Consider the following 15,752-nt stretch of genomic DNA (forward strand, 5'->3'; position numbering starts at 1 on the left):
TCTTTAAATAAAACTTAAAGATGTTAAAGTCATGATTAATCAATCATATAATTTGTTTTCTCATATGATGTATTAATTCTCATTTACTCCCACCTTAAAATTTATGACATTAAAGATTTTTTTACAAAAACTTCAAAACAATTTTTTTACAATAATTAATAAAAACCATAATTTTTTAATAGGTGAATAATTCAACTAAACTATCGTTGTTATTATTTTATTTTTTAAAATTTATTTAATATTCTTTGTAGCAATATTGAAATAATTTTTTTAACATTTTTCTAAAAACTTAAATGTCATTTAAAATGAAAAATGGTGTAGTAAAACATTTCTTAAGAGGAATATATTTGAATTGCACCATTTTTTACTTTAAAGTATAAACTATTTTTCTTTTGTCGAAAATAAATTATTTTGTTTGTGATCTGTACAATATTAAAGATATACTTTTTGGGTTGTCAGCTTCAAGGAAATATCAGTGCCCCAAATTTCATTACGGCTTCAAAATGGAAAATTGATGAAGTGGCAATATGGTTGAAGTTCTCACACATAAATGGCCTTGTTGTCAATGGAGGGGGACAAATTAATGGTCAAGGTGAAGGATGGTGGAAGAAGTTTCCTAAAAATCAAGAAAATAAAAGGCCAACTGTAAGTTAAAATCTAATATCATTTGCTAGTAATAGTAATGTATTTGGATACATTTTTTTTCCCATTTTTTATTATTATAAATTCAGAAATTCATTTTTCACTAAAAACAATAAAGATCTAATATTACTTAATAAATGAATTGGAGTATTTAAGTATATAATTACTTTATAATATGCATATGCAGGCTCTTCACTTTCTTGGGTGTCAAAATCTAACACTTAGCAACTTGACTCACATTAATAGCCCAAGAAATCATATAAGCATAGATACATGCCAAGGAGTTTCCATATCCAATCTTCATATAGTTGCACCAGAAGATAGTCCTAACACTGATGGCATCGATATCGCATCTTCATCCAATGTCGTCATTACGAATTCAAGCATTGAAACTGGTCATTATAATACTTTACTTCATCTCTAGAATCCTTGATTGTTACTTCTTGTCACATTTTAATTGTAATTTAATTTGGTAAAATAGTTTTCTTTTTAATTGACTATCCTTTTACAAAACAAATACACAATATTATATAGTTTGCATTATATTCTTAATTATTCCTACATTTGTCTTTAATTATAAGTTTTCATTGTCTTTTATGCATACATACAAAAAAAAAAAATATATATATATATATATATATTAAAAAATGTAAGTAATGTGAATTTAATATGTAGATGTTACTAAAATACTTTTATATATGAAAGTATTCTGATAATTTCTTTCAAGATAAATTAGAAATATTAATAAAGAGGTATTTGGAAGAAGAAAAAAATTAAAACACTTAATAGTTATATTTAGGGACAAATGTAATATCAATATTTTTTTTGAGACAGGAAAATATATATGTTTAGATTGATTATAGTATTATAAAATTGTATTAGGTATAATTTCTTTTGATTTTCCTTAACTAATAATTTCTATGAATTATAGGTGACGATTGCATCGCTATTAACAGTGGATGTAGCTTCATCAACATAACTGGTATTTTTTGTGGGCCTGGTCATGGTATCAGGTCAGTTCAAATTAAATTAAAATTGAGAAATTAATAATTTTCACATTAATTATTATAAATCGATTAACATTGGAACTCTTTTGAATTGGTGAGTCTAGTGTCGGTAGTCTTGGAAAATACGGATTAATGGATAAAGTCGAAGATATATATGTAAGAAATTGCACCTTCAATGGGACAACAAATGGAGCAAGAATCAAAACATGGCAGGTAATGATAGGCCAAATCTAGTTAATCGAATAGACAATTATAGTGATTACATTACGAGGAATCTACCATCCACCTCTCAAATGTATCTCCCACCTTCAAGAGCACATTGAAATATTGAAGAAAATTTAAACACTTCTAGAAAATTTATTTTCAAAAGGTTCGTGCTGAACCAAATTTTTGAAGTGTTTTTAAAAAATTCTGAAAAAATTGAATTTCAAAAGTTTTATCTTGAACCATATTTTCAAATATAATTTAAACTTTTAGAAAAATGGCATTTCTAAATTTTTGTGTTCAACCAAATTTATTCAATTTAAAAAAATTGTATTCTAAAAGTTTCGCATGCAATCAAATTTTTAAAATATTTTAAAATATATGGAAAACTTGTATTTCAAAATTTTCACGCTTAAAGAAAGTTTGGAAAAAAACTTAAATTGACTACGATTTACATTTCTAAATTTTTAAAATTAATAAAAAAAAATTATTTGTATTTTGAAAATCTTTCAAATAGTTAAAAAGTGCAAAAATGTATTTTTGGTATGTTTTGGGAGAAGTGGGAGGAATAGGTGGGTGATAGATTATTCTTAAATCATACATCTTAATTCCTATGATTCTTTTAATAAGAGAGAATTGTGTCAATAAAAGTTAATGTAATTGATCTATAGGAATCAACTACATTGCCTATTGTTGATTCAATTGTTTTTTATAAAAAAATCGAAAGAAGTATATATTGATAGCGTAAAATTCGATGTGATATGGTAAGAAAAAATTTCATAAGTGATAGATTTCATTACCTTATAGATACATTTTGTGGAGTTTTTTTTATAAAAAAATAAATTACAAATGATAAATTGTTATTAATAAGAGTGACACTAATAATCATTTTAAAATTGTACAAAATTTGTACTATGTTCTTTGAAGTTGCAATATCAAACTTTTATCACTAATTAAACTGAAGTCTTAGAGATTAATTTTATAGAGTTGAATTACATTTAAATTCAAAATATTATAAAAATAATAATTGTTTATGTTTTGTTGTTTAAATTAGGGAGGACGTGGGTATGCGAAGAATATAATGTATCAAGATATTAAACTTGTTGGAGTCCAGAACCCTGTGATTATTGACCAAAAGTATAACCCTTATAATTATGATGGTAATGATGGCGAATCATTGAGAGTGAGAAATGTTACTTACAAGAACATTTGGGGAACCTCAATGAGTGAGGATGCAATCCAACTTAATTGTGCACCAGGCATTGGCTGCAGAGACATTAGACTCAATCGTATTAACATAACAGGTGTTGGTGAAGACAAAACAGTTGCAACTTGCACTAATGCACATGGAACATGCTATCATTGTTATCCACATGTCCCATGTTTTTCTGGAAACTAATAATGGTTTTTTTTTTACTATTAGACGCAATAAAATAGTAACCAAACAAAAACATTTGTATAGTATTTAGAGTATCGTTTGTATTCTTATTAATAAAATTTTGTTTATAAAAAAAAAATATAGCAATTTCTTTTTTATTTAAGGTTTTTGCTGCAATAGTCTTTGTTACAATTGATAGATTATATTAAGTTTTCTTTTCTTCGCCAAATTGTACTTTTTATTTATCCTCCGTTTGATGAAATTATATCAGACTATAAATTAGTTGATAGTTGAAATATTAGCGAATAGTTGATAATTGATTACTTATACCTAAAAAGTTAATTAATTAAAATTAAAGCGTTTGATAAATTTTATTTTTAACAATATAAAATGACATAATTATTTAATTTAAAATAACAAAATGTGACATTTTTATTCAATCTCTCCTAGGTATAGTTTTACTCCATTTTTCTTTTTTTTAATCAATTTTTCTACTTTATTTTATTTATGTGGTAGAAACCCAAAAAAATACAACAAAACTTTGAAATAAAAACTAAAACTTTGCAATTCATTTACTTTTTTTAATTATAATATAAACTTAAATTTGAAGTGTTATCTAAAAGTTTAGCAAGTACATATTGATAAATAGTAATCTAAAAACAATACAATTTATTTAGTGTTTACAATTTGACATAAAAAAATGAATTTAATTTTATTACAATTATAAATTAGAATATGAAAAAATAATAATAAATATGACAATACATATTTTACTCAATTTCTTGTAAGATGAATAACATGAATAAATAAAATACATGAAGCTATGAACTAGTGGGTGAGAGATTGTGGTGAGTGAGTGGGGTAGCTATTTTGTATTACAAAAATAAATAAATAATAAAAACAAAATAATAAAGTTATAAATAAAAAAATATATAAAAAACTATAAAATATAAATTCAAACGTTACATTACTTGAACCGGCGTCTCAAAATAAACTATAAATTGATGATAAAAATTTATTTATCAAAGACTTCTCTTTTAATGCAACAAGTTTATAAATTAGTTTAACAAACTATAAGCTAGTTTATTGACATTAACAAACAGTGTCTTAATAATAATTCAAGTTTTATATATTAATATTGGGTAAGTTTATTGAATATAATTAAATTTCTTAATATCCAACTTTTTAAGGGGTTAGTATGAGTTAATGGCGTTCTTTAAAATTATAGTCATATTGTGATTAAGGAAGAACTCATTTGATGTAGTAAAAATTCTTCTAAGATCAGTTTTAGATCATTTGTAATAGATGACCTATAGAAATTCTTGTAACCAGAAAAACCTATAAAAGATCTTAAAAATTCTTATTGTCACCCCTTAAATCATAATAGCATCCCACTTATTTATCTTCATATAAAAAATTCAAATTTCTACTGTCCAACTTTTATTCATTTGTCCTTTTAATTTTATTACACATTTTTTTTATTATAGTATATTTACTTTTAAAATTTATTTAACTAGCTTTTTATTCAACATAAGTCACAATAAATTATTTATAAATGCCAAATAGAATAAAACTTCCTTTGAATTAAGCTTGCACTTTATACCGCTAAAAAATATTTTTTTGACAAATGAAAAAAAATTGCACTTTATATTATTTAAGTATACTTCCTCTATTCTAATATATAGGAAGGAAAAAATACCATCAAAATTAAAGAAATGCATTTACTATTTTAACTTTAATAGTTTATTCCAAATATAAATTAATTTGATATTAAATGTTTTCAAACTCACTCATATGAGAAAGTAAATATATTTCAAAGCATATCAAAGTAATTTCAACAATTTTTAAAAGGAAGCAATTCAACAACTAATATGTATAAATTTGTTATTTTCATGTGATTAGAACACAACAACATATATGAGATTACGAAGATACTGAGGAATTTTCCACAAGAATTGTTAAAAGGATGAAAATTGGAGTAAATTATTTAGTTTTGACCTTTTTGCATGGTTGGATTAGAAGATTGTTTCTTCAAATGTTTTAGTATTAAAGAATCATTCCATTTTTATTATATTGAATAATAAATAAATAGATTTCCAAAATTACCTATAGAATATTTTGTAAACATAAATGCATTAGTTATGATATTTAAAATAAGAGTAGAAAAGTTTAAATTAAATTAAGAGAATATTATAGGAGTAAAATATTTAATATAGTAAAAATAGTTGAAAGTTGCTTATATTTTGAACTATGAAAAACTATTTTTTCTTTGCTTATATTTAAAATCATAGTAAATATTATTGAATTTGACTTAATAATGATTGTTGACATAGTTTATCATTATTATATATTTATTCAACATTTACCTGTAAACATTAATATTCTTATTCATTCTCATTGGTGACAAATGAAAGTAGTGTTAATTAATCCTAAAACTAATAAATGTGCACACTTCTTTACACAAACAACTTATTATCCAAGTTTCAAAATAATTATATTGATTTTTTTTTTTTATGTTTTAGATAATATTAATTATGAAAATTGAAAAAGTCAATTCTCTTATAGTTTGAATTCTTAACTCTCAATATAATTTCTTATTCAGCTAAAAAATATTACTTTTAATATCAATAATAAAAAACATTCTATAAAGTAAACTAATATATTAATTATTTTCAACAATTCACTTTTTTTTCTAACAAAACACTTATTTTAATAATTAATAAAGAAATAAACAGAATATTTGTGAATATAATAAAACTTCCACTTCCCAAAATCCATTTTACCCAACAATTCATGGTTGCATCAAGAGAGATTCACGATCCGTGAACGAGAAGCGAAATTGAGTAGCATTAATTTAAAAATCATTAAGATAAGTTTCAGTTCCGATTTGATGATTGCAAAATCATATTATTATTATATATCCCTAAAAACAGTTTCCAAAGAATCCATCGCATGGCCGCATCATCACCAAAACGAAAAGACACGAAAAGCACGAACGCGAATGGGGTGGTTATCAGAGTGTACGTCGAATCGGTGAAAACTCGCTCCACGAAGAAACCAAAGCCACACGAACATCTTAGAAATTCAGAAACAGAGGGATATCAAAATGATCGCCGTGCTCTGCTTCTTGCTCATTCTCGATTTCTTAGAAAATCACCCTCCCAAAATATCTCATTACCCATCATCAATCCTTCAACACCTAAAATTAAAACCAAGGTAAATTCTCTCTCTCATTTTTTTTTATAAAAATATTTAGATGAGTTAAATGTGGGACCTCTTCAAAATAAAGTTTGTTGGATTATATTAACCAACTCTTTATCAACTGGACGAACCTTATTCGTGTAAATTAGGCCATGTATGAAATTGTGTGATATTTAAAATGATTTCAAATGTCTCAAATTTGTTGTATATGAACAAACAAAAGTATATGTATTTAGGTCATACATACTTTGGATAAACTTTAATACCATTTCAAAGTTAGACCTAATTAACTCTACAAAAATGAGGTATGTGTCTCATTTATAAAGCATATAGTTTCAGTGTGGACTCTTAAACATTTTCAAATGCAACTAATGTCTAAGTAATGTGTAGTATAGTGAATTGGATACCTTACGATAATTGAAATTTTGAAAATTTATGATCAGGGTGTATGGTTAAACATAAATCAACCGGTTCGAATCTGCTCGTGCTCGCCGTCGATGGAAACGCTTCCGAGCTTAACTATCCGGTGCAGAAATGAATTCAAAGTGAACAAAGAAGATAATCAATCCGAGGAGACAAAGTCTAGTGGAAAATACCCTAACCCATTATTGGTAACACTCCATAGACTAATTGCTTATTTCACTCTTTTCATTCGGATTTGAATTCCTTTATTTTTTGTCTATTTTTGTTTTTTAATTTATTTGCAGGGTAAAATGAAGAACATATTGAAACAGCTATCATGCAAAGAAATCTAGTGGTAATGAAGAAGAGCTTGGTCCTGTTTCGATAAATTTCAATGCCATTTGACATTGAATTTCTCTGTAGCTGAAATCTCCAGCTTAAAACCGATGGGCACTAAGATAAATAAGGTGGACAAATGTGTATATTATTATTAGTTAATGTCTTGAATTAGTTGAAGACTTGCTGCATTAGATCCATTCATTTGGTAGTGGAAGTTTTTATTAGGCCCAATGATCTTGGAATTTCTAAGTGGAATATTTCAAAGAGGTTTTATATTTGTATGACGTTCTCAAATAAGTCCTTATTCTTATAAATATTTCAAAAACGTCAACAACCGTTAAATATGACTCATATAAGTATAACAAATTTGATAAGAATGTAGACTCACAGATGCAAGTCAATTCAATCTTAACTACAAGTCAAAATCTTCTGAATAAAAGAATTCGTCAAATCCAGAAAACAAAATTACTGTTATTGAAAACATAATAATTGAGAAACAATATTTGCAACAGACAGCATGACAACTTGAAATCCCATGTCTCTGAATGTTCAATAATCTTGTGTTTAGTCCAGACATTGTTTTATATGAAAAAGTGCATATCATTACCTGTTTCCAAGAGTAACATGCACTGCAATAAAATAACAAAGCTATTATCTACCTCTCAATTAGATAATGTATCAAATGGGTGCAGTTATAAATTTCAACAGTTTTATATCCACTTATACATATATATTTCAACAGTTTTATATTCACTTATATATATATACATTTATTTCATCTCAATCCCCAATCCATTATTTTTCAATGCCCATGCCCTCTTCACTTTTAGAGACTAATAGATCTAAAAACTAAGCAAAAAGTAGGGCAGGTGCCTACAATAAACCTTCATAAAAAGGGGGAAACCACCAAAATGCTCCATGACTTTATAAGACACTCTCAATTTAGTTCACAAATTAATTCATTTATAAGTGGTCATTACTAAACACTGTTAATGTTTCACAAATCAAAATTGTCCATGAATTTCTATGACATTCTCAAATTAATCTATGAGAATATGAATATTCTAATTTAGTTTTGATTCTGTAAAACATTTTTCAAATTCATTTTTATCTGAATATTTGATACTATTATATGTATAGTTGAAAGAAGCTTAATCATATAAAAAAGAATACAATATTTAATTTAAAACTATAAAATAAATACGACAATTATGTATAACCTTTCTGTATATTTCCTCCTCTTTGCTAGCACTTTATTTTCTTCTCGATCATGTTGTGCATTACGAAGAAACATAGCCGTTTCTTACGTTCAAAACAGAAAAGTGGAAATGTACATATTATTTTCTCTTCATCTTCCATTCTATCTTTGTGTGCAAATACTTTTTTAAATAGTAATTATTTACAAATAGCAACAGTAATTATTTTATTTTAAATTGGTTTGATTGGTAAGGTGCCCATTCTTACATTGGATTTTTACAAAAAACAATGTTAAATGAAATATATATTTGTTTAGTGTCTTAATATAGTTTGATCACCCCTTACCAAAAAGTCTTTCATTTTTAATTTTTGTAATGACATGTGTAGTGGTGGTGTTTGTGAGACAAAAAAAAATTATTATCCATAATAGAAAGATGGATTTGAAAAACATTTTATAAAGTTAAGAAATAAATTAGAATATACATATTCTCTTGGATCAATTTAAAAATTTGAAAGCGTCCTACACAGTTTAGAATTATTTTGATTGTTAACATTCAACTTAATAAACAAGTCATAACGGTCTGCGTCATACAGCTGTATGCTCGCATCCGAAGCATGCGTAGGGGGTCCTAATCAGTACACACTTAAAACAATGCCTACCATTTATATAGAGTAACAAACACCCAAGATAAATAATATGAAAGAAAGAATAGAGCTTTGAATTTGAGTTGAAATGGGAGCCCAAGTCTCTCAAATTATTAAGCAGGATATTCTTTAAGCAAATATGGTTCTATTAATAAGGAAATGGTTATATATTCTTTACCTCAATACTGTCCAGATTTCTCAAGAACGTCTGAATGAAAGTCAAATTACCAATTGCATCAACTAAACCACTGGCAACAATACCAATAGTGAGACAACAACGAACATGCAGTACAATCAAAGATGTAATAAACTGTACATAATAAATCATCATAGGAAGAATAGTGCATCATTTCAAAATGAAATTTTTTTCTGATCACCTGTTCAATTCAATTCACCACTTTGCATGACCGAACAAAAATAAATATGACCTGAATCTCCTAAATCTAAAAACAAGAGAGGCAACGAGCATTCTAAAATTGCCTTTTGTACAGTCTATTTGAGAAACTAAAAACAAGGGAAATAATGAGATAACATATTGGTGCATGGCAAGAAAGATGGGTCCAACGCTTTACTCTCCCAATTAAATAAAATAATGCTCTGGCATAGCAACAAAACAAAGCCATGTCGAGGTCTTTGATGTACTATTGAAGAAGAGCAGCTCTTCCCCACATTTCTGTAGTTCTTCTCTAATTTACCTGTCTGGATTCAGTATCCTATGTCTTCGCCGTCTTCTAGACCTTCCTAACAGTAGCCTGTGGAGTCCACGTCCAGCAATAGCAGCAGAACCTGTAGGTGCAACACTCCGGAAACCAAAACGATCGACATCAAAAGAATCTGCAACATGGCGCGGATTATACCTGATATTTGACAAAAATCTGCCAGTACTGCCCAAACCAATGGATCTCATGGAGAAGAAATCATCATCCTCGGAAAATTCCTCATCAGAATCAGTCTCGTCACTGTAAAAGGCGTTGTCATTTGGATCGAGCACATAATCCCCCAGCACCATAGCCCCTGGCGTTGAGGACAAAATTGTGCTGATTACATCATTCCGTTCTCTTTCGCACTCGAGTCTTTTCCATTTTTCTTCTCTTACAGGATCCACTTCTCGTGGTCGTGAAAATGGATGCTTAGATCTAACATGTTTCCTAAGCTCCTTGTAATTCCCAACAAAAGAGCAGTCATCTTGCATACAGCTTCTTTTCTTGGCATTCAGAGACTTTCGGGCTGCTTCAACTACAGTCCAACCTTTCACTTGCCGGCGGCAAAGTGGACAAAGAAGCTCGGGAACTTTGGTATTGTCATTGCGTTCACCAGCACTAGAATCAAAATTCGAATAGTCTGTTTCTTGCTGCAAACTTTGAACAGAAGTTGCTTTTGTATATGCCTTTTTATACTGTTCAAAACAGTTAGAATAGCGACGGCTGGTAGCACACATATAAGGGCGGCAACCCTTGTTATATGATGAACAGAGGAGTAGGATAGCATTGTGGGGAACCTCCATACAGACTGAGCAGATTGCATCGTCCCAGTCCTTCTTTTCTATAGCTTTCGAAAAGCTCTTAGCATTTTTCATATTTTTTCTTGCACAAGACAAAAGATATGGGGTTTCCCTGTGACCTCGAGATCGGGACTTGCGCCGTATCTTACCATCTTTAGCCATTTAAAAACTGAAGCTGAGACTAATCACAAAAAAAAGATATATGTGAACAATGAAATTCAAACACAATAAATTAAAACAATGGTCATTTCCAAACAATATCAATCATGTGTCAAACTCTGAAGTACATTTCTTATTTGATACTACTATCATTTAGATGACTCTGTAGTAAGTTTAGTCCCAAAAGTTCATGTAAAAAAGATCAAGTAATTCATTTATTATCTGCAGCAGATGTAGATACTACTATCATTTATTATTTGATACTACTATCATTTAGATGACTCTAGTAAGTTTAGTCCCAAAAGTTCATGTAAAAAAGATCAAGTAATTCATTTATTATCTGCAGCAGATGTAGATACTACTATCATTTATTATTTGATACTACTATCATTTAGATGACTCTAGTAAGTTTAGTCCCAAAAGTTCATGTAAAAAAGATCAAGTAATTCATTTATTATCTGCAGCAGATGTAGATCACTTAAGTCGGATATGGTAGTTTTAAAGTCAGAAATCATGTGACACAAGTGTCTAAGAAATATGTAGAACTACTAAATATTTTATATTTTCTAATAGCAGTTAGCATCTATCAAATGATGCATAGATAAACTAATAGAGAAGGTACAACCCCAATGAAACTCAATCATAAGCACACCAATATATTTATTATAATAGACTGTTCAATACTTAGATGTTAATGAACATGTCATTTAATTTAATTAAATACACTTAAAGCATAATAATGCTCCATCACATAATATTAGGATTTCCCTATGATTCTTCCTACAATTTTATCAGTGATAATAATGTTCACAAATATCCTAAGTGTATGCATAACCAGGCAATAATGCTTACGACAGAATCCAACTGGCATATTACTGTAAAAAGAATATTACAATTCTATTCTCTGGATACTTGAGAGATTGAGAACTCTCCCAATGCCTTATAAGCCCCAAATCAATACAAATGCCAAGATAACCATCCTCCTATGACTTTCCATTATTTTATACCCAAAATAAACTACCTATATACATAAATAAACTGCAATGGCAGTTACCAAAACAGACAACAAGTCAGTTTCTTATTCCCTTCTTATAATAATAACATGCTATCATAATATTTTATTTTATTTGCTAATAATAATAGTCTAACAATACTTCCCCCCAAATTATCAGCTTGTCCTCTAGGAGATTACTAGAGAATAAAATCTAAAGGTACTTTACAGGCATTAAAACTGAAATGTTTGCACACTCCTGCAGGCCCAATTTCACCCCCTGGGTCCCACTGTTGGAAGGAATAGCCCAACATTTTGGAATTACTGTAGTAGCATTTGTTGGCTTTCCCGTGTGCAATGGCGGGAGTCTTGTTTCCTCCTTGCTTTTCCTTCACGCCTCCCAAATGCAGCCACGGTTCCAACAATTTCATTGTTGTGGCACCCAAACAGAGATGTTCCTCTACAGTAACGATTTCCACCCCCTCTGAAAATTTTGTAACAACCTTCAACTTCTCCTCTATATGTGTTTTTGGTCGTGCAACAGTATCAAGGACGCTGCGAATGAATTCTGCTCCTTCTTCACCGTCATCGTCCTTCTTGTATTTTGATTCTTCTATTTTGTCAATTTCTTCTGTAGCCATTGGTTCTTCCAAATAATCTTGAAAATATTTCCCAAATTCCAGTTTGAATTTTATAAATAGATCCTTCTGAAACTTGAAGAGCTCCACATTTTGATTGGTTTTTCTCCAAGAAAACAACCAACTGGTATATTTCCGTAAAAAAGAATTTTACAATTATATTCTCTGGATATTCAAGAGATCCAGAACTCTCCCAATGCCTTATAGGCCCCAGATAAAAACAAATGCCAAGATAACTATCCTCCTATGACTTTCCCTTATTTTATACACAATAACTACCTATACACATAAATAAACTGCCATTGCAGTTACTAAAACTAACCACAAGTCAGTTTCTTATCCCCTTCTTATACTAACATGCTATTACAACTATATTATAATAATAATAATAATAATTTATTTACTAATAAGAGAATAAAGAGATTGCACTGACAGTGTAAAACAACTCTACACTGTCATCCAATCATAACTCGCCACGACATCAAATTATTAGATACCCGACATTGATTTAAAAACTATACAATATGTTTGTTTTACGCTATCGGTGCACTACCTTTACACTCTAGCAATTATAATAGTTTAACAGCTTAATGTATATGCTAATTAACACAAACCAAAAAAATAATAACAGAATAAAAAATAAAACTATATCAATAGAAGAAAAAAAATGAATGAAACCAAAACTATAAATTGATATTAAAAAACAGGAAGTGCATTCATAACATAATCATTTATTCAAAACTTATAAATTAGTTGAAGTTAATTAACATCACCCTCATAAAAGGAAAACATTTCTAACAACTCAATAGTATTTGTAATCATGTTAAGGCATGAAAAAACAACATAAATTAGCAAAGAAGATAGAGCACTATTTATCTCGACAATTTACTTCTAAGATTATATGAATAATGACAATTTAACCTCTGAAACAGGTAGAGCACAACATCTAAATGTCACAAACAAAATTCATGACTTCTACCTTCTAATACCCAGGGTGAAAAACTTGAACCTTACCCAGACACTAGAACATCAATCATCTCGATTGAGGGTAAACTAGTGGTTTTTAGAATCTAGACTCGATGGAGATTGCACAAATATGCCAATACCTGCTTAGGATGAGTTTAAATGCATTAACTACACACAGAGAAAGCAAGACCAGAAGCATTCAATAGCCTCAAGAGAAGTCTGGTCTTGGTCAACAAATTTCAACATATAATATTTAACCCAATAAAATATAGACTAGGATAGAAGAGTCTCCTGCAACTAACAAAGCTAGGACAAGGTATTCAATCTATAGCACATATCAAATGACTGTCAAAATAATATGAAACTATGTTGGCAGTCTCAAATAGCGGCGCGGTACGCCGAACCCTAAAAATGGGATAGCGGGACGACCACTATTGCGAAGGAAAAAAAACAATATATATACTAAACATAAAATATAAACACCATACAAGAATACTTTAAAAAAATAGCAAAATAAACAAAATTAAAGGGGTAATCATACTTAATAACCAAAATCCATCATCAAAATCAAGTTCTAATAGTAAACTTAATCAACAAAACAGAGAACATAGCAGACAAAACAGAGTTACAAAAAGAACGAAAGCAACAAAGCAAGAACATAAAGATGCTTAACAGAGCAAGAACGAAACAGAACGATCTTGAACGGAGCAAGAAAAGAACAAAAACGACGGAGCAAGAACGAAAACAATTTCTATTTCACAATGCTGCATCAACCCCTTCGTGGGTTTATAATAATAAAAAACTAGGGCTTAAGTGGGTGCGGAATGACCTTGATACCCTTAAATAAAAAATAAAAACTTGTGATTTTGAAAAGCCCTAGAGTGGGTCGGACTGGGATAGCAGGTTGCGATGATAGCGGGATTCGCGGTCAGGAGCGCTGCTACCATCAAACGCGTTTTCCCGGTCGGTGGCGTCGCGGCCAGCCCCTCCACCGCACCGGGATTGACAACATAGATATGAAAATAAAGTATTCAGGTTAACAAGTCTCGCTGTTGAATTTGGTTAACTATCATAAGAAATCTATTATCCAATCTTGAAACAGCAACGGGATACGAAATTACAGAAAGGCACAGCTTCAATGATTGATTTCCATACAGAACATACCAGAGTAAAATATAGTCAAAGAAATTCAGTATACTTTGATTACAAGATAACTTGGTAACGTAACATTTTGAGTTGTGACTATTGGGTAATGAGAAGTAGTTCAACAAAGACTGATGCAAGGTAGTTAGTATGGCATAGAACCAATGCCATCTTCTTTTGGATTTTGAAGTTTAAAACTCCCAAAATGGATAGAATCATTAAGAGAGACAAATTACACCCCCAAGAGATTTTAAAATTACAATGTCCTCCCCTCTGATTTTAAAATTACCCCCCTCTGACTTTTAAATTACACTCCCAACATGGATAGAATCATTAAGATAGATCTAATGAGAATTTTGTATTCCACTAAATCACCCCATGTTTGTAAATGATATTATGAAATTAATAGGGTGACATGACAAAATAGTGGTTTCCCATGACAAAATCCTTTAAAAACTGGAAGTTAGAAAATAATGTAAGACTGACTATCTAAGAAAAGAAGGATAACCACGTTGCAAAATCTTAAGCATTATACACAACCAAATTGGCAGTAAAACGGTGCGTCTTCCTCCCTACTATGCGAGTGAAAGAGTGTGTGTGGATCTCCCCGTTCTAACCAGTTCTCAGATCACTCACACACATACACACCTAAATCGTGATCTAAACCCTAATTTAATTCCTTAACAAGTCGATGTTCATTTGATTTTAACAATTTCAAGCCGCTCACAAAGCAATGGAGCGTATAAATATGATTATGCAGATCGGAAAATGGAAGTGACGTAAAAGAGGAAATGAATCGAAGGCGATGAAGGAATAATACCTGGAATGGAAGTATTCTGAAAATGGATTCAGATGGAAGTTTTGATGAAAGGGAAACGGAGAGAGCACCCGATCTTCACGTTCCACGTTCTCCACAATCCAAGAAAACTACAACACCTACCCCTATGCTGTTCTATGTGGGCTCATCAGCCCATTAATATGATACTGTATCGGGGCCCATTCTCTTGTCTTCAAAACCCATTCACTCCATAAAAACACTCTCCTTTTTTGGGATAAATAACATAATTTTGTTCACCATTACACCACAATTTCCAATACTTTATATAATATGTTTTTTTGACGCCAACACTTTATATAATCTATACATACATAATAGAAGCTTATCATTTGGCGATCGTCAGAAAATTAATTCATATTTTAAATTTTTAATCATAGTAACTAAGTTTCTATTAATCTAATCTAACTAATCTATTAATTATTAATTTGATTTTTATTTATGTTTTTATTGAAATTTGAAAATTTGTTGGGGAATTCATTAAATAAATAAGGCATGCAAAAT

At 29.6% G+C, this 15,752-nt stretch overlaps 3 protein-coding genes across 3 annotated transcripts in view; 2 read left to right on the forward strand and 1 right to left on the reverse strand.

Annotated features, from left to right (window-relative positions):
• LOC101492528 (probable polygalacturonase At3g15720) overlaps window positions 1-3,252 on the forward strand; it is a 20,597-nt gene extending 17,345 nt beyond the window's left edge. Inside the window, exons 10-14 of the mRNA XM_027330924.2 lie at window positions 460-645; window positions 830-1,037; window positions 1,574-1,655; window positions 1,754-1,862; window positions 2,908-3,252. Of these exons, the coding sequence (XP_027186725.2) occupies window positions 460-645; window positions 830-1,037; window positions 1,574-1,655; window positions 1,754-1,862; window positions 2,908-3,252 (930 nt within the window). The remainder of the gene's footprint in view (window positions 1-459; window positions 646-829; window positions 1,038-1,573; window positions 1,656-1,753; window positions 1,863-2,907) is intronic.
• A 2,751-nt stretch (window positions 3,253-6,003) lies between these two features.
• On the forward strand, window positions 6,004-7,454 carry LOC101491658 (uncharacterized). The gene is made up of 3 exons (XM_004515618.4): window positions 6,004-6,447; window positions 6,876-7,043; window positions 7,140-7,454. The coding sequence occupies exons 1-3, from the start codon at window positions 6,184-6,186 to the stop codon at window positions 7,185-7,187; spliced, it is 480 nt and encodes a 159-aa protein (XP_004515675.1). The 5' UTR covers window positions 6,004-6,183; the 3' UTR covers window positions 7,188-7,454.
• Window positions 7,455-9,361: 1,907 nt separating this feature from the next.
• On the reverse strand, window positions 9,362-15,486 carry LOC101491336 (uncharacterized). Its single transcript, XM_004515616.4, has 2 exons — window positions 15,234-15,486; window positions 9,362-10,697 (listed from the first exon to the last, which is right to left on the reverse strand). The coding sequence occupies exon 2, from the start codon at window positions 10,676-10,678 to the stop codon at window positions 9,707-9,709; it is 972 nt and encodes a 323-aa protein (XP_004515673.3). The 5' UTR covers window positions 10,679-10,697; window positions 15,234-15,486; the 3' UTR covers window positions 9,362-9,706.
• Between the last annotated feature and the right edge of the window lie 266 nt (window positions 15,487-15,752).

This window comes from Cicer arietinum, chromosome 5 (assembly GCF_000331145.2).
Source record: "Cicer arietinum cultivar CDC Frontier isolate Library 1 chromosome 5, Cicar.CDCFrontier_v2.0, whole genome shotgun sequence".
NCBI classification, from domain to species: Eukaryota; Viridiplantae; Streptophyta; class Magnoliopsida; order Fabales; family Fabaceae; genus Cicer; species Cicer arietinum.